This window comes from Gymnogyps californianus, chromosome 19 (assembly GCF_018139145.2).
Source record: "Gymnogyps californianus isolate 813 chromosome 19, ASM1813914v2, whole genome shotgun sequence".
Classification (NCBI taxonomy): domain Eukaryota; kingdom Metazoa; phylum Chordata; class Aves; order Accipitriformes; family Cathartidae; genus Gymnogyps; species Gymnogyps californianus.
The window spans coordinates 7,579,594-7,597,100 of NC_059489.1; the positions used below are offsets into that span (position 1 = coordinate 7,579,594).

At 44.5% G+C, this 17,507-nt stretch overlaps 1 protein-coding gene and 1 long non-coding RNA gene across 3 annotated transcripts; both read right to left on the reverse strand.

Moving 5' to 3' along the window:
- Window positions 1-2,521: 2,521 nt before the first annotated feature.
- SUMO2 (small ubiquitin like modifier 2) lies at window positions 2,522-9,969 on the reverse strand. 2 transcript variants are annotated; one of them, XM_050908243.1, is made up of 4 exons: window positions 9,815-9,969; window positions 8,003-8,134; window positions 4,765-4,836; window positions 2,522-3,192 (listed from the first exon to the last, which is right to left on the reverse strand). In XM_050908243.1, exons 1-4 carry the CDS (start codon window positions 9,833-9,835, stop codon window positions 3,130-3,132), a joined length of 288 nt encoding a protein of 95 aa, XP_050764200.1. In that variant the 5' UTR covers window positions 9,836-9,969; the 3' UTR covers window positions 2,522-3,129. The 2 variants fall into 2 exon arrangements, with proteins under 2 accessions (XP_050764200.1, XP_050764201.1); XM_050908244.1 differs by lacking the exon at window positions 4,765-4,836.
- A 3,278-nt stretch (window positions 9,970-13,247) lies between these two features.
- On the reverse strand, window positions 13,248-17,071 carry LOC127023920 (uncharacterized). The gene is made up of 4 exons (XR_007767501.1): window positions 16,177-17,071; window positions 15,929-16,084; window positions 15,085-15,346; window positions 13,248-13,630 (listed from the first exon to the last, which is right to left on the reverse strand). It is a non-coding gene; the product is annotated as an uncharacterized LOC127023920 (long non-coding RNA).
- Between the last annotated feature and the right edge of the window lie 436 nt (window positions 17,072-17,507).

Sequence of the window (17,507 nt, forward strand, 5' to 3'; positions counted from 1 at the left end):
AAGCCAGGCCAAACGGCTAAGTGAACTCCAAATAATTTCATCCAAACTGTTTGTATCCCTGTACTTCATACCACTTCTGAATCATCACCCCTAGCAGTAGCTTTCTTAGTGAAGATGAAGTCACAGCAAAACCACTTAGGTCCCAGCAAACAGGAATCAACAGGCAAATTCTCTAGCAGCAGAGGAGCAGTACCGACAAGCAACAAGTTCTGTCATAAGGAGAGTATTTGCAAGACCATGCAAGAAGCGTTCTAAAAAAATAGGTTTTAAAAAACACAGGTTAGTATTTCTGCATTGCTGCGTACACAAATGCATTATGTATCAGAATGTGCCAGTCCACTTAAACAATTTGCTAGACTAATGGAAATTAAATGTTTGAGGCTCTTAAGGAACTAAGTCACTTAACATCTTTGAGAGTTTCTTGATTTTTATCTACTCAAGGAAACACTCTCAAAAAAGACCATTTTATCAGTTTTTGATTGCAGTCACCATCTTAGATAAACACCATTCAGCACTGTTAGAGGAATTATTTCAGAAATATGAGGAGCAAGCTCAGGTGAATAGCAGAAAGATGTTAGAAATGGAGAAATTTAGGTGATCAATGCCTCTCCATCTTTTTAATAGCCTGTTGCTAAATACTAGAGGAAATTTCAGTTTATGCTGAATTAAGGTGTATTTCCAAAGCTACCACATCAAATTGAAAGGTACAAAAGCCTATGTTTTTCATTTTTGCACAGCTAATCAAAATTCATGTTAAACGGTCTTGTTTTATTAATGGACCATTATGTTACAAGAATCCTGTACATAAGTTCATGACAGATGAAGTACCAGTCTACTAATTCAGGAAATTAAGACATTGTTTTTGAAAGCATACTGTTCAGTACCTGTCACTTAACTTATATTGCCTCAGGAAAGAAAAAATAGTAGGCAAGATACAACAGGGAGTTTTGAGCTTCACAGTCTTAAGTGGGGCTGAAAAAAAAACCAAACTGTATTTCAGGAGACCTCGCCCTTTCTTCAGAAACTAAAGCAAGTCCAAACATCTTTTTTGGCCAAACAAGATAAAGACGGCTTTCTCCTGGGAGAAATCTTGGCGTGACATCAAGTTGAAAGAATTTTATATACTGTTATCAGAAGCCTAGTCAGGTTGAAAGCCAGAGATTCTAAAGCCAAAGAGGAATGTATTCCACATCTAACCTATGAAAGGTGTTGAAATATATTCCCACCACCACCCTTTATTTCAAAGAAGTTTTTTCCAGGCCTTTGTGGGTTTGGATATGAAAACATTTGTGCACAAGAGGGAATTCCAACCTTGCAATATACCACAGAAGTCTACAAGATACATACCAGAATAAAAAATAATCTGCTTAGCAGTAGAATTTCCTAGAATTAAAACAATAGCATACAGTAGCTTACATCCTTCAGCTACATAGTCAAAAGCAACTGCAAAACCAGATGCTATTTTTCTTATAGCTACATTAGATGCAATTAATGTAATATCAAACGTTAAAATCGTGACAGAAGTCAAATAGATCATTGTCCATTAGCTAAATGCACAGACCCATCATTCTGCCACAAAGTTAAAGAATTTCCAGATCCAGCAGGCACAGGCCTAGCATGTAGTAATTACTTCTCAAATTAACTATTACAAAAACTACCACCAAAAAGTGAACTCTGCTAACAAGTTAATACCTAAAAGAGCATTAACTTACTGCAAACACTACAAAATATTAGAACATTCATAGGACATCAGAGAATGCTTTGGGGCTGCTGCGTAGACAAGGATATAATCTTTCATGAACGTCCATGGATTTCACTGCAACCTCTAAACTTCCCCATGAGAAAACTCAAGAACAGCAGCCTTGTGAAAAGACTCATGAAAAACATCATCGTCACTAGCTCCCTTCAGTACTTCAAGCCTCTTCCCCTTTCAAGCAGGAATACCACAACGGTAAAGCAGAGCATGGAATCTACGCCACCATAGCTAAATACACCCAAAACCAGAACTCAATGTTTTATTTTTGCTTTACATTTCCGAGCATCTCCCATTTGATATCACGGTAAACTGAATGGTTAACGAAATTATCTGCTCTTTTTAACTTAATGTTTACATCAAAAAGCATTCAAATACAGTTTTAAATAAGCTACTGTAACAACAATATTGATGCTTCTACTAAAGACTGACAAAAAGAGCTCAACCCAAAGGCTGAGCTTACATATTAGTAAGTAGTCCAGTATTTGCAGTTTGCCTAATCAAACATTTTTGGCTTAGCAGAACATACACCAAAAAAAAAGAAAAAAAAAATCAAAAGAGAAAGCTGACTTCTATTTCCAGTTCAACTGCTGACTGACTGAGAGGTCTCAAGGAAGCCTTTCATTTTCCAACAGTCTTCTGACTGTAAAAGGGGGATTATGCTTACTTACCACATAGAAAGCTGAGAATTGAGAAGCATACAGTGCTGCAGAGAAAGAAATACAAGTGCCGAGTACTATTACTCCACAGAAAAATAAAGAAAACTGGTTATTTTAAACAAGAAGTTTATTTAAACAACAAGACGCTTTACTTGAAGGGAAAACTATCTAGGATTTTTTTTTTTTTTTTTTTTAGAGTAATTTACCCCTACTTAGACAGAGATTGCTCTACATGTAACAGCTACGTACAAAAAAGTTATAAAATTGTCCTTGGTTTTACAATGATAAAAGAAAAACATTGAAATTATCCAATCAAACAAGGTATGCAAGGTTTTTGTTTTTAAACAGTGAGAGCAAAATAACTTACTGGAATATAAAGATAAAAGTAGAAGGAGCATGCCACTAACGGAGAAAGGGGCATTTTCACAGAACCAGTTTGTTTTCCCACCCCATCTCCATTAAATGTTGATCAAAACATACCATTGGCCATTTAGTTAAAAAAAATATGCATTATGTCTGTGCACATACACCAGTTACTTTATGTACAATAGAAGGAATAGGAAAAAAATCAGAGAGAGAAGAGAGAAAACTATACTGCAGTAGTCAGGATGTGGCTGAACCAAGTCTCATTTTTCTAATTGTGAATGTGTCGCCTGTGGGAGCACAGTTCTGGAGAGGAAAGTAGCAGGTTCTTTTTGTGTGTGTGTTTTTTTTTTTTTAGTAAACTCCTCCTGTTTGCTGCTGGAACACATCAATTGTATCTTCATCCTCCATTTCCAACTATAGCAGAAAAGAGAAAAAAGGCTTTCAACTCTTCTCAGATATCTACTATAGGCTGGGTTGTTCTTACGTTTCCTACCTTCATGTTTACTTTTTATGCAACTTAACCAGATCAGCCCCGCTCCCCCTCCATCATCATCACTTTGTACATTTAACCTACTTCACCGTAACTCAAAAGCAAAAAAATTACATGGGAAAAAAAATGCCAGTTGATAGCTGTTGTCCTAGAATGAATTCTAGTATGTAACTTCAGGGTGCATTGTATGACTCCTATGGAAAAGATAGGCATTCATAATATTTTAATTCTGTTGCCTTCTTTGCCTTTGCATCTTCTTTCTCCTATTTACTTCCTCAGTTTACCTTAGAACATTGCCAACATTCTACTTTGCTGTTGTTGTTCAAATGTGCAAATGGCTTCAGCTACAGCACTAAAGAAAGCAGACTATAATTAAGGCCCCTAACCCAACCAGGCAGTAAAACCAAACATCAGCAAGCACAAAAACCACTTTACATGGTCAACCATGTAGCAAACTGCCAGTGAGGAACAGCAATACTTCATTAATATAACTCTCTTTTTTCACCATAATTTTTACAGTTGATATGCCTGGGATGTTAATGTTACCTACTGACAAAGTCTGTACCAAGATTGAAGAAGTTGCTGTAACTAATGTAAGTTATATTTCTAAAACAGTCTCAATTTCTGCTCCAGGAAAACAAACTGGTCCATGGCATTTACCACAGCTATAAATAGACTGATCCTTAGCTTCAGCATAACATGGATGGAGAGAAAAGCACCCTGTTGCCTCAATTATCAGTATTCCAACTTAAAAAGTTGCATAGATTGTGGCCATAAGAGGCACATTCTTTGGAGCAGCTGCTAAGAAAATACAGACCTACTATAAACCTTCTAAAAACACGAGTCCCTTATTTTGTAACAAGTGGTTCTGAAAAGAATAGAAAACTGTATCACTTGGAAAGGCTGATTAAACACAGCTACGTGGAACAATACAGAAAAATACAGAAGAGTCACAGTGAACCATTCTGTAATTGGTTAAAATGACAGCCATTCCAAGAACAAAAAACCAACCCAAACTTTACAGTATTCATTAATTTTATGCCGTTGAAACAGAGCTTCAGATTACAAATAACAGAAAATTACTTTCGTATTACAAATTCAAGTTTGCAAACAGGATCTCTGATAACATCCTGGCAAGCTTTTATAAAAAAATAAAGCCATTGCTCCAGGAAAAACTCAATTCTTAACTTACCGATTCTTATCTCAGAGCCATGACTCAATAAAGCGACAGTTTTACAAGACTCACCATCTGTACACTGTACTTCATTTTCTTATTTTATTACTACAGTGATACAGGCTTATCATTCAAAACACTGAAGAAGTCTTACGATTCCATTTCCAATAATTCTTAATTAGTTATACCAAAATAATGGTTAAAAAAGATCAAGTTCTATCACCGATATATGCAGTTACACAAGTATTTTATATGAAACAGAAGCATCAACTCCTGCAGCAAATTTCAAAGACAGTTCTTTAGTCTTGCTTCTGTTGTTTACCTGTGCAGGTGTGTCTGTTTCATTAATTGGCTGCCCATCGAACCGGAATCTGATTTGCCTCATTGACAACCCCTGGACAAAGAGAAGTAACACAAAGGGAAGTAAGTCTGGTGTAAAAGTACTCACTAGTTTTCTCTTGAACTTCTCACTGGAATTGCAGCATGGTCATTAAAAGCCACCATTCATAATGCATGATACAGTTTTCGTACTCCCCTCATGCACTGACTTTAAGGCATTTCACTACAAATCCTTGCAATCTGTTTTGTATTAAAAATTGCATTGTGTCCAATAACTAAGAGAAGCAACAGTGCCCCCGCTGACTGTAAGTTAAAATAAAGCAATTTCTAGTACACAAGTCTCACCCCAAAGGCCAGGATTTTTATAGTGCTTTTTAATAATAATTCACTTAAAAATCAGATGCAATACTTTGGGTAACAAATTTCAAACAGTAATACTCAATACTCCTTTTTGATCTTGCCCAAAAGCAAAGGTATTCTAAAATATTTTTTCCAGAAATGCAACCACCCTCTATTAGTTTGCAGCAGCAAAGAGCAGGCAATGGTAACTTTTTGACCTTGAATTCCTATTAACAAGAAATCAATGGAACAAGGTTTTTCCATGCACAGCTGGAACTTTCAAAAAAACTAAAGGAATCTTCTACTTCCAGAAACTACTAAATAGTATTTCGAACTAGCATTTCTACCACACAGTAGTCATTTTGCTGACCTCTTCCATCCCCAGAAGGCTACTTCTCATTCTCACTTGAGCCAACAGATTCAAAAAGATAACTAAAGAGCAACAGTCCCTTCTACTAATAACATAAGCTTCAAATTCACAAGTTAGTTTTCAAAGGTATTCTACAGCATACTACATTCTGCGTAGGAAGATGAATGAAGTTTGAGGATACAACGAGAACCAAGAACCTTCATGTCTACTTTTTTCCCCGGTTCTATCTACTCTCTCTACAGAGTAGCTAAAAATACAAGAAGTCTAGTTGGTTTCAAAGTAAATCCAGTGTATTGCATAGTGCTGCTTTGGCATCTCTGAATTAGAAAAGAAGCCTTCGTTTAGCCATGCAAGAGCAGATGTAACACACAAAAGAAAACGTAATGTAGTAATTATTTTTGAGAAGGTGATTTGTCAGGAAAAATAGTTTAATAAAGAGTATGAGTAAACTTTTTGGTAAGACTTCATAGTTCATAGCAAAATGCCTTCTCTAGCGTGACTAAGATTCTGCAGTGTTCACTCAGAACATTATCTTGTTTCAGAAAACCATGTGGCTAAGTGTCATGGCAGCAGCACATTTTTGCACAGCAACATTTGGTTTGAGCTGTTTTCTCCAACATGGTGTTTCTTAAAATATATATTTCCTATTCCTAAAGTGTTGGTTTTTTGCAGGTTCCTGACAACTTTATGAGCTGAATAAATGCTAGCTGAAAACATACTGAAAAACTGTACCTTGGTGAGATTAGTATCCACAAAAATTAAGAATATTCCACAGATGATTTTTTCTCACTTACAATAATTGCAAATAGTCTTCATCTTCTAAACATATCATTCAAGGTTTAGTTACTTCCATTTTAGGTCTACTACATGCAATACACGATTTTCATTTTTTAAAGCTGCTAAATTCTCTACTATATGCAGCTTCCACCTCTCCAAAATTAAATCTAAAGTCCACAGCTTAAGGATTTTAAGATTGGGTATGCCTAGTTAGGAACACGAACAAAATCTAACTTTTAGAGATACACAGAACAAATGCTTTTAAACAAAGTTCGAGAAGTAAGCACCTAAGAAATAAAATTTAAAGACAAATCCACCTCCACAGAAATATCCTTTAGATACCTACTAGCTTAAAATTTAAATCAGAAAAAATGTCTCCCATTCTAAAGCTTTTCCTCTCCAATTGACACCTGGATTTTTTTGTTGGTTTTGGTTTTTTTTAAAACAGATTAGAAATTTAGGTGAAAAGTTTTAGAATCTTACTTTTGTTCGTATCCAAGTAACTGAAGTATGAACGGTACTTCTAAAATCATCTTTCCCAGGAGTTTACAAACAATTAACCAATCCTCAAACTCCCAAAAAGACAGATATAACTGCACTTTATGTTTGGAAAAAGCAATACATGGTGATTTACATAATATAACACTAATTTGTATAACAGAGGTAGGAAAAATGAGCCCACAGCCTCAAACATTCACTAATTTATCCCCAGAATACCCCTACAAGAACATATTCACATGTTCAGTAAGAGCTGATTTTCCCTGTCTCTATTCATATCACCATCCTATTGCGGCAAAGGGTAAACCGAAGAGGTTTTACCACTCTGTATGTGAATTAGAGTTAGTTTTTCTTGGTGGTGCAATAGTTACCTCAATACTTTACACTGATTTTATTGTATTCAATAGTACCACTGCATATCTGTGTTTAAAAAAAAAACAACCTTCCCCAATTCCAAAAACTTTTGTAGAGATGAAACTTTTTAAAGGCGGACATTCATTAAAAAATCATGGACAGCAGAGACAAAATTTTTCTAATCAAAAGCTTCAGAAGAAAGTGTTAAATAGCACTACTCTTATACAGGTGTTTTTAAAACTTGCAAGAGCCACCTGCAACCTAGTAGGTTGGCTGCAGTTGCCACCACACTAGCAAAATACATTTTTTTTGTCCCTCAGAGGATTAATTTGACAACTAGGCCCAAGAAAAAAAACAAAGCTCATCATTAAATGTACAAGCTCCTTCTCAAGCTAGACATTAGACACCTTTAAACCCTGAAATACTCACTGATATTCTCCCATCTCAACACAATAATACTAAGCTAATAAATCAGAAGTCTATGACCAGACCAAGAAGTTACTCAGAGTTATAAAAATACCTCTGATTATCACTTAACTCTCTACCCTAAGTTCACACCGCTGGTTCCTAACCCACCCTTTCCATACTGGTATTTTTGACCGGGAGGCAACTGTTAGTCTACTAACAGCCTACACCTATAATGCAGATTTCACAAAGATAACAACAGATCTGTGTTTTACCCATTTCCTGTCACAACCCTGTCAGTCCACTCTGCAACAGATCCTAAGAACAATACACTTCCCACACCACAATGAGTTTCTGTTAAGTCTTTATCATTTTGCATATTTACATAGTTTTAAGACTTTACTGTCTCCATCTATCTCTATGGAGATCACCTCTCCCCCAGACACCGTTTCTCCTGATGATCACACAAGAACCATACCTGTCGTTCACAATAGGCTTTCATTAGTTTACTAAGTGGTGTATGCCTCTTAATCTTAAACTGCACCACAGACCCATCTTGCCCTGCCACCTTCAGATTAATGTGGTCATTGTTTTCAGTCTTCACTCCTTCCTGTTGAGGAAATAAAAGAAAAAAACCCAACACTTTTTTAAAAGGTATGAAACAAGAAGTTAACATTTTACCAAAGTGCAACAGGTCATTAAAAAGGAAGAAATAAAGATATTATAGCTGTTTACCAACTTGAAACTTTGAATTAGGAAATAAAGGTCAGTACTTTTAATTTGAAAATAAATTTAAAAAAAAAAAGCCACACAAAAACCCCCCAAACCCTACTAATATTAGTTGTCATTCTTGAGATTGGTTAACATGCAAAGTAGCAGTGAAGACTTACGAGGCCAGTTGTTCTACAACAAATAAAAAAGTTATTTCTATCGAGGGCACGATAATATGCAACACAACAGTTCCCAAAAAAAGAAATAGTTATTTGTGTTATAACTATGATCTCAACCACTAGCAAGTCTCTTTCTTGCTGTATCTCAAACTTTTTCATATCAGTTGAGGTACTTCTGAAGAAAACTTCAAGATACTTTAAAGGATTGTATTTGAAAAGGTGACAAAATCTGAGAAGAACCAAGCTTTCTCCTTCAGAAAACGTTTAAGAAAAAGCCCTCCTAAATATGCAGTCAGATCCTCTCGCTTCCATTAGAAGCCACACGCAGAAACGGCAGAGAACCAACTTGCAACTCCGTTGCTCCTGTTCTGATCCACAGTATCACGGCAGAAGCAAAGATAAGATTCAACGCTACCCAGTTCCTAGGCAGCGCCCGCTCCGGAGGTGCCCAGCAGCATTTTCATCTTTGTTTTCTTTAGGAGAAGCGACCGGAGGCCAGAGAAGCGGCGAGGGTGTCGGATGGCCCCGGCCGGGGTGCGGGTCCCCGCCATGTGACAGATCCCCCGCACGCCGCGCCCCAGGCCACGGCCCCGACACACTGGCCCGCTGCCGTTTATTATTTTCTGGCGCCTTCAAACTCAGTTTTAAAAAAAAAAAAAAAACGGGGGGGGGGGGGGACGGGGGACGACGACGGCGGCGGCAGCACGGGCTGTGGTTTTTTTTCGCTGTGGTTGGTTTTTAATTCCCGCTGTTGAAAAGCGAAGCTCCCCTCCGCCCGCAGGAGCCCCCCGGGCGGCCCCTCCCGCGGCCAGGGGAGCTGGGCCGAGAGGCAGCACAAAAGGGGCAGGGAGCGATACCCGCCCGCCCCTCCCGCGGCGGAAAGGCCCCGGCGCGCTCCCGCCAGCACCGTATGGGAAGGGGCTGGCAAGTGCCCCAGCGAAAGGCTGGTTACGAGCGGGGATGCTGCGCCCGAGCCACCGCCAGCCGCGCAGGGGAGGCCGGATCCGGCCCCGCAAGGAGGAGGAGGAGGAGGAGGAAGGCAACGGCAGCAACCGCCTCCGGACCTGCCTCTCTCCCTGAGGAGGGCGGGAAGGGAGCCCGGATTCGCCCCCCTCGGCCCCCCCCTCTCCCCGCCGCCCTCCCCGGGGATCCTCCGCCCGCCCCGGGAGGCTGCGGCCCCGGCCTCCCTCCCCCGGCGGGGCGGGAAGGCGGCCGCGGCCTGGGTGCGCAGGAAAATGGCGCGCAAAGCCGGCGCGGCGGAGCCGAGGCCGTTGGCTAGCCGGGCCGGGGCCGGGCCCGCGGCCGGGCCCTGGCCTCCCGCCGCCGCCGCCTGAGGGGCGAAGTGAGGCGGCGGGGGCGAGGGAGGGGAGGCGGAGGGGGCGGGAGGGTGCCTGCCTCACCTTGGGCTTCTCGTCGGCCATGGCGAGTCAGCGATGTCCGGGCCACTCCGAGCGCCTCACAAAGGGGGGGAAGAAACGACCGAGCGCGGCGGAGAAGAGGAGAGAGAGAGAGAGGGGAAGGCGGGGGGGGGGAGGGAGCGCGCACGCACTGCCGCGGGGCCGCGCCTTGCCCTCGTGCGTGCGCGCGCCCGCCCCGTCCGCCGGGCTCTCCCCCGCCCCCCCCCCGGCGCGGCCCCGCCGCCCATTGGGCCCTGGCGGGCGGGCGGGGGGGGGGAGGAGGGGCGGGGACAGGGCGGGGGCGGGCGCGGGGGGGGGGGGGGAGGGAGCGCGCGCGCGCCCCGGCCGTTACATAACGCGGCGGCGGGAGGCGGAGCGTGCGCGCGCCCCGGCCGCTGCCCGCGCTGCGTGCGCGCGCCCCGCCCCGCCTGCCCGCCGGGCGCAGCGGGCCCTGCCGTGCGGCGGGTATTGTCCTCCTCAAAATGGCCGCCGGGCCGCGGCGCCCTGCGCCCCTCCCCGCCAGCTTCGCGGCCCCCGGCCCGGCCTCCTCAGGGCCCCCTCAGCGCTGCCGCCCCTTCGGCACCTCACCCAGGGGCCCTGCTGGCTGCCCTCGCTCTCGGGCCTGCTGCGCTCCTCCCCACCGGCACCTATCCCTGACGCTCCTCCAGGGGTGACCCCTCCGCCTTGTCCTCCTCTTGGGCCTCCTCAAACCTGACGCATTTTTTCCCCCCTACTCGTGGCCTTCACTGTTTTACGGATGACACTGATACAGGCTGCAAGGTTTGACAGCCATCCGCTGCGCTTCCAAAATCCCCGGCCTTCCCACCAAGGAAGGTGAGGCGTGAGTTTGCCCTGAAATACATTGTAGTTTCTGCAGAGGGAACGGAGACCCGCTGTGCCTCTCTGCTGCATCTGAAAAATGCATCTTGAATATAATTCAAACAATTGCAGTCAAGGTTTACTTACATTCTTCAACAAGCTAAGGACATGATGCAGCACCTCAAAAATTATAATACATAAATAAGAGGATATACTACTAATGATGTGATCTCTTCAAGTTCATTCCAATGGAGGGGAGGAGGAAATTCTCAATAACTCCAGGGATTTCACAGGTTTCCACAAAACTGCTTCTGAGCCTTTTTTCATCACACCTGCCACCATAATTTGTCAACTGTTTCTCTACAGCACACAGCGGGGAAAGAAGCACCACAAAAATGACCCTTGTAAATACTTCAGGGGTGGATTTACCAGGTGGGCATTAGTCCACACCAGCGCCGCTCCGTGTGGTGAATACGCTCTGGATCATGACGCAGAGGTGGCCATATGGTCACACACACGCTCTGTTCCTGGCATGACAAAACCCAGGCCTGCGTATAACGCACATCCTGCACCATTTTGGAGAAGTTACAAGACAGGATTTGTCCAGAATAAACTACTCAAGTAGTGAAATATCAACCAAAGAGAAACTTAACTTACGAGCAAATACAGACTGCTTCTCTCTGTGGATTCTGATCCCCCTCCTCTGCCTTTTGTCACATTAGTTTACATTCCAGGACCTCCTGAGTGCAGACTTACGGGGAGTTTTTTGTTTTATTGCAATTGCCTGGAAATTGAAGAAGACAGGAAGCTGAAGCTGAACCTTTACCCGAGTCCACAGTTGAGAAAATAACACACCCACAACCCTACCTGAGGCAGTGAAGATGGCCCGCGCAGCTAGCTGAGCTTCCACAAACCACGGTGTGGTGGGTTGACCCTTGCTGGACGCCAGGTGCCCACCAAAGCCACTCTATCACTTCCCTCCTCAGCTGGACAGGGGAGAGAAAATATAACGAAAAGCTCGTGGGTCAAGATAAGGACAGGGAGAGATCACTCACCAATTACTGTCACAGGCAAAACAGACTCGACTTGGGGAAATTAGTTTAATTTATTACCAATCAAATCAGAGAAGGGTAATGAGAAATAAAAACTAAATCTTAAAACACCTTCCCCCCACCCCTCCCTTCTTCCCAGGCTCAACTTCACTCCCGATTTTCTCTACCTCCTCCCCCCCAGGGGGACAGGGAATGCGGGTTGCAGTCAGTTCATCACACGTTGTTTCTGCCGCTCCTTCCTCCTCAGGGGGAGGACTCCTCACACTCTTCCCCTGCTCCAGCGTGGGGTCCCTCCCACAGGAGACAGTCCTCCACAAACTTCTCCAACGTGAGTCCTTCCCACGGGCTGCACTTCTTCACGAACTGCTCCAGCATGGGTCCCTTCCACGGGGCGCAGTCCTTCAGGAGCAGACTGCTCCAGCGTGGGTCCCCCGTGGGGTCACAAGCCCTGCCAGCAAACCTGCTCCAGCCTGGGCTCCTCTCTCCATGGGTCCACAGGTCCTGCCAGGAGCCTGCTCCAGCGTGGGCTTCCCATGGGGTCACAATGTCCTTTGGGCACCCCCCTGCTCCAGCGTGGGGTCCTCCACGGGCTGCAGGTGGATATCTGCTCCACCGTGGACCTCCATGGGCTGCAGGGGGACAGCCTGCCTCACCATGGTCTTCCCCACGGGCTGCAGGGGAATCTCTGCTCCAGCGCCTGGAGCACCTCCTCCCCCTCCTTCTTCACTGACCTTGGTGTCTGCGGAGTTGTTTCTCTCACAAATTCTCACTCCTATCTCTGGCTGAAGTTGCGGTTGCGCAGCAACGTTTCCCCCTCCTTAAATATGTTGTCCCAGAGGTGCTACCACCGTCACTGATGAGCTCGGCCTTGGCCAGCAGCAGGTCCACCTTGGAGCCGGCTGGCATTGCCTCCATTGGACATGGGCGAAGCTTCTAGCAGCTTCTCACAGAAGCCACCCCTGTAGCCCCCCCGCTACCAAAACCTTGCCACGGAAACCCAATACACACGGGCGGTGAAGTCTTCTACCATCTCCTTGTAGACTAGGCTACTATATATTGTAAAATTTTCCCTCTGCTTCAGTTCTCTGAAAGATCACATTTCATCTAAAATTTCATAGAACCTTTTAGTTTTAGTATTTTACTCCTTCTGAAGAGTCTTTATGAGTCAGTTCTGGAAAAATCGGAGGCACTAGAAGAGCTCAGTCTGACCCAGGAAGGCAACTGAGATGCTGCTTTACATTGTAACTGCAACTCAAACTGACACTCCTTTGAGCTGTACTTTCCACTCCTACCTGTGTCATTTTCCTTGATTTATCATCAAAAGACTGTTCCAATCAGTCTATCCTGCCTGTTTTCCCTGCATTTAATTACTCATGCTATTATTTTTCTATTTGTTTAAGCTACCGCAAGGCAAGAAGCACCTGTGGCTAGAGAAAACAACATGCTTCTGTACAAATCGCCCTCGCACAGTCTGACAGTGTATCAGTCTCCTACGATCTTCCCTCACCTTTTATTTTAGCTCTGAAGAGCAATGGGCAATGCCATTTGGACCTTCTGAAGTCCATTATCACCACTAAGAAGCAGGACTATATGTGAGAACAAGGAAATAAAGTGTCTTAAACCCCACTCTATTCTTCTACTTCACACACGGCTTTTTTAAGCAAGACTCAAAACACACGGGGTATTTTACAGAACAAAAGACAAGTGCTGTTTCCCAAAGGACCTTAAGTTCTATTTTTAGAAATGATGCAACATCACAGAGAAGCGACCGCTGTGAGGAAGGGTGTCACAAGACTGATGTTGCTCGATGGTCCTGTTTTATTTTGCTCTCGCCACTTCTTCCCCCTCCCTCTTTGAAGATCTCTGTGCTGCAGGTGCAGGTCCAGGAGGAGGATTTCTTTGGGAGGTAGGATGAAACTCGTCAAGGCCTGAGAGCGGCATGAAAGAACTGAACGCAGGAATGGCATTAAGTGAGACATACATTAAGGCCAGCATCACAAATAGAACAAATGTGCTCAAAAGGAGACAGAAAACACGCCAAGTTTTATGAGAACATATGTGATTTCGCTACCACTGCAGAAGTTATATGTGCTCAAAAAAGCTGAAAACTGTTTCAGCTGTACCACCATTGGTCTCACCACCAATTAGACAGATCCCCAGTCACAGAGCAGGTTTCTACAAACCTCATATTTATATGGCTTTTCTTCTTATATAGCAACAGAGGAAACTCACATTATACAGGAGATTCAGTGGAGCTAACAATAAACAGAGTGCTAAAACCCACGAAGATAACTGGCTAGACAGCAGCACTCAGAGCGAGCGGCGGGGGAGAAGCCACACTGGGAACTGCAAAGGACCCAGTCCTGCAGGGTCCGGGCTGCAGCAGAGGGGTGCAAAGGCGAAGCTTTTTGTCTCTCTGAGCTCCTCTTCAAAGCACAGAGTTGAAGGGAAGTGAATGGGGGAGCGTCACAGTGAGAATTCCAGAGAAATTCCATCTCTGGGAAGAAAATTCCATGTGTTGTTTCCTAAAATAATTCCATGCCTTGTTTCATTTTTGTACAGCAGTTTTATAAGGAAGAAATATGACGTATCTAGATATTGCAGAGCTCTTTGGCTTAGTGCTCCACCCTCTTCAGAAGAGGGCAGGGAATATGGGCGTTCAACATACATTCCCTTTCACACCGAGACTTTAAAACATTAAGATTTTTAAGACATGAAGAGAGCTACAAGCAGGTGTGCACTACTGCACATTAGCAAGCATAAGCCTACAAAAGCAACTCCAGCCCCTTCAAAACTGTGCATTACTTTGCAATTAGTTCAATGCAAGAATAGAAAGCAAAGTGTTATTTGAAGGTGTAAGCAAGTGAGCAGGGCTAAAGCTGCCTTCTCAGCCTGGACCCTGAAGGTCTGAGTGGTTTATTCAGGCTTTGCTCTTCATTAATACTAGTTTAGCACCGGGAATAGAAAATACCTTTTGCCTGGGGCGCTGCCTGTTCTGTGCCTTCCCTGTTCAAGATGCTGATCATTCCCTCTGTTCCCCAAGTCATGCAATAGCTTCCAAACCTCCTATTGCACAACTTAGTAACTCCCCTCCTCATCAGGCCTTGATTTTTTTGCCTTTTTTTCTTTTTCTTTTCTTTTTCCCCTGACTGGAAAACAGTAACACAGTTTCTCTTTGCCTTCCTCGCTGGACCCAGAGCCTGCACTCCAAAGCCTTTTTGAGCAATACGAAGTTCCATGCTGACATGGTAGTTCCCAATTCTGCTTAATTACATGGACTGGACAGGCACAGAAGCCTTTTTGCAGTGCGTGCAGGAAGGTCTCCCTTCTAGATATGTGCAGACCTCCAGCCAATGTTCAAAGGAGGACTAAGAAATTTCAAGATTTCATACTAAAACTCACCTTTCCCAAGTTGACTTCCCCAGGAACCAGCCACCTTCCTTGTCAGTTCAAGAGCATCAGACACTGCAGATATGAAAAGCCACTTAGGCTTTTAGTGAGAGAACAAAGTGGACTGCATGTGCCAAGAGACGGCAGGAGAGGATCAAAGCGTTCCCGGACTAGCTTTTAGTGTCTCTTTACACAGGATGCATCCTGGAGCAGAAGAGGACACCGTCCCACTCCTAGATCCACCACCTCAGTAATCAACACTTCTCTCTCCATGCTGATGAAGAGAAAATAAGACCAGTGAGACCGATGGGCACTCTGCAGCGTTGTCAGGCCTTGCGATATAGTTGGTAAAGGCCGATCACCTGCCTTTTGGCTGCCTCTCCCTGTGGGTCGGGCTGTGGTTCCCTACAGAGTGGTCCACAGAGACAAGTGTTACATGCGGAAAAGGGTAGATGGAAAGCAAGAGAAACACACGTGGCACAGTGAAAGAACACAGGGATGCTCCAGGCACTCGAGTGTCCCTAGGAAAGCCTCAAGTGGGAAGTTCTGCCATCACGGTTGATACTCAAATGAGCTCACGTGGAGAGAACTCCTTAGCTTCACCACACGGAAAAGTGACTCCCATCCTTCTAACAAGGATCTCACTTGGTAGGCAAGTCTCAGATTTCCATTAAGAGAGTTAGCCAGCTCTATAGTAATTATGTATTTTAGTTCATTAATAGCTTTTAATTATGATGCCCATACAAGCAGTGGGCTCTGTATTTTTCTCCAGCGCACTGTCTGATAGCATAAGCCATTAGAAGCCTCCTTCTACCAGTCACGAGAAACCGATGCAGTTATAGAAGCAGCACCTTACCCTTGATGAATGGTGGCAGAAGACCTCTTACTGCTGGGTTTTCAGACATCCAGTTTTGATTTGCATCTGGAGCCATTTTAGTAACGTGTGGAAGGATATTTTGGATCTAGATATCAGCACTAACATGCTCAGAAGTCTGCAGCATACAGCAGCACCCTTTTGTAAGACAATAGATGAATTTGACTTTGTACAACAGAGATTCAAATACATGCACATCCCCAAATGCCCCCAAAATACAGGACTCTTACCCACAATAAAGGATGAGCTTTCTTAAAAACTGATGAGTCTTAGTTTCTCAAGCAGGTTTCTGAAGATTTAAGTTCTTCTACCCTGCAACAAGCCACTCCTCCTGACTGACCTGAATAGGCACCACTTCCTTTTCTCAGCACCATTGGTGTCACAACGTGCTCTTACCAAGGACAACTGCTAGCTTTATTTTTATTGGAAATGATGGATGCAGTAGCCAATAAAGTAGAAAAGGGCAATTTAGCAGTGGAGTGTTGCAGCATTTGTCATACGAGGACAGCAAATGATTTAAGCTATCTTGAAAAATTAATTCTTAGTGAGCTTCTCTGAAAAGCACCAGTCTGAGAGGGACTGGCTTCTTCTAGCTGTGAGTTCAGCAAGACAGCGTTGCTAATATTTTTCTTAAAAAGCGTATCACTGAACAAGTTTGTTATTGAGAGGAACAGGCAAAAAGTGAGGAGTATGCAGAGATGGGAAGGAGAACAGAACGGAAGGAAAGGAGCAGTGTGTGGTCTTTTATCACACCAAGCTATTAACAGATATTCAAGTTCAATTCCATCAGTATGTGAGCTCCCAGAGTTAGCAGAATGTTGATTAGGCAGTCTCCAGCAGTCTCAGCAGGCAAACTCAGCCCAGTCTCTAGAGGGTCTTAACTCCCACCCTGAACCCTGCCAGCCAGAGAAGGGAAAAAATCTCACGGCCCTGAGTTAAGTGAATAAGGCATAGCAGAGCTCTTCCTGACACCTGCCAGCACGTCTCCCTGATCTGCTGTGATCGATCTAATGCTTCCTTACGAGTCCTTCTCCAACCTGCAGGCAACCCACTGAAGTCATAAAGCACGTAATTTGATTAGTCAGCTTTATCAATGAGCTTGCCTGAGAGCTCCAGCAGCTCTACTCCAGAGAATGTCACCTTCAACAACGTGGAGGCTCATCTATCTGCAAGTGTTTGAAGTGCGTGAAGAAATAAGAGGAACTGGTTATTACAAGGCAATCAAGTCAATGAAGTGAACATGAAGACGATGCTGACTGACCAACTAGATCACCACACACCCGCAGCCAGCACCACATCCACGCGGCACTTAAACTGTCGAGACAAGAAAATGAGGTAGATCGAGATGGGGCGGCCTCCTTCCATCCCCTCCTCCCCACCCCGGGCCCTGCGAGCCGGGTACGAGGTTCAGAGGGGCAGCCCCGGGGCTGCTCGGAGGGGAGTTCGCCCCGCCGTGCTGCCCGAGGCACCTGCTGCCTCTCCGCCGCGGCGCTGGGCCCTGCCCGAGAGCCGGCGCTCGGAAACCCCCGGGCAGCACCGGCCCTCCCGGGGCAGCCACTGC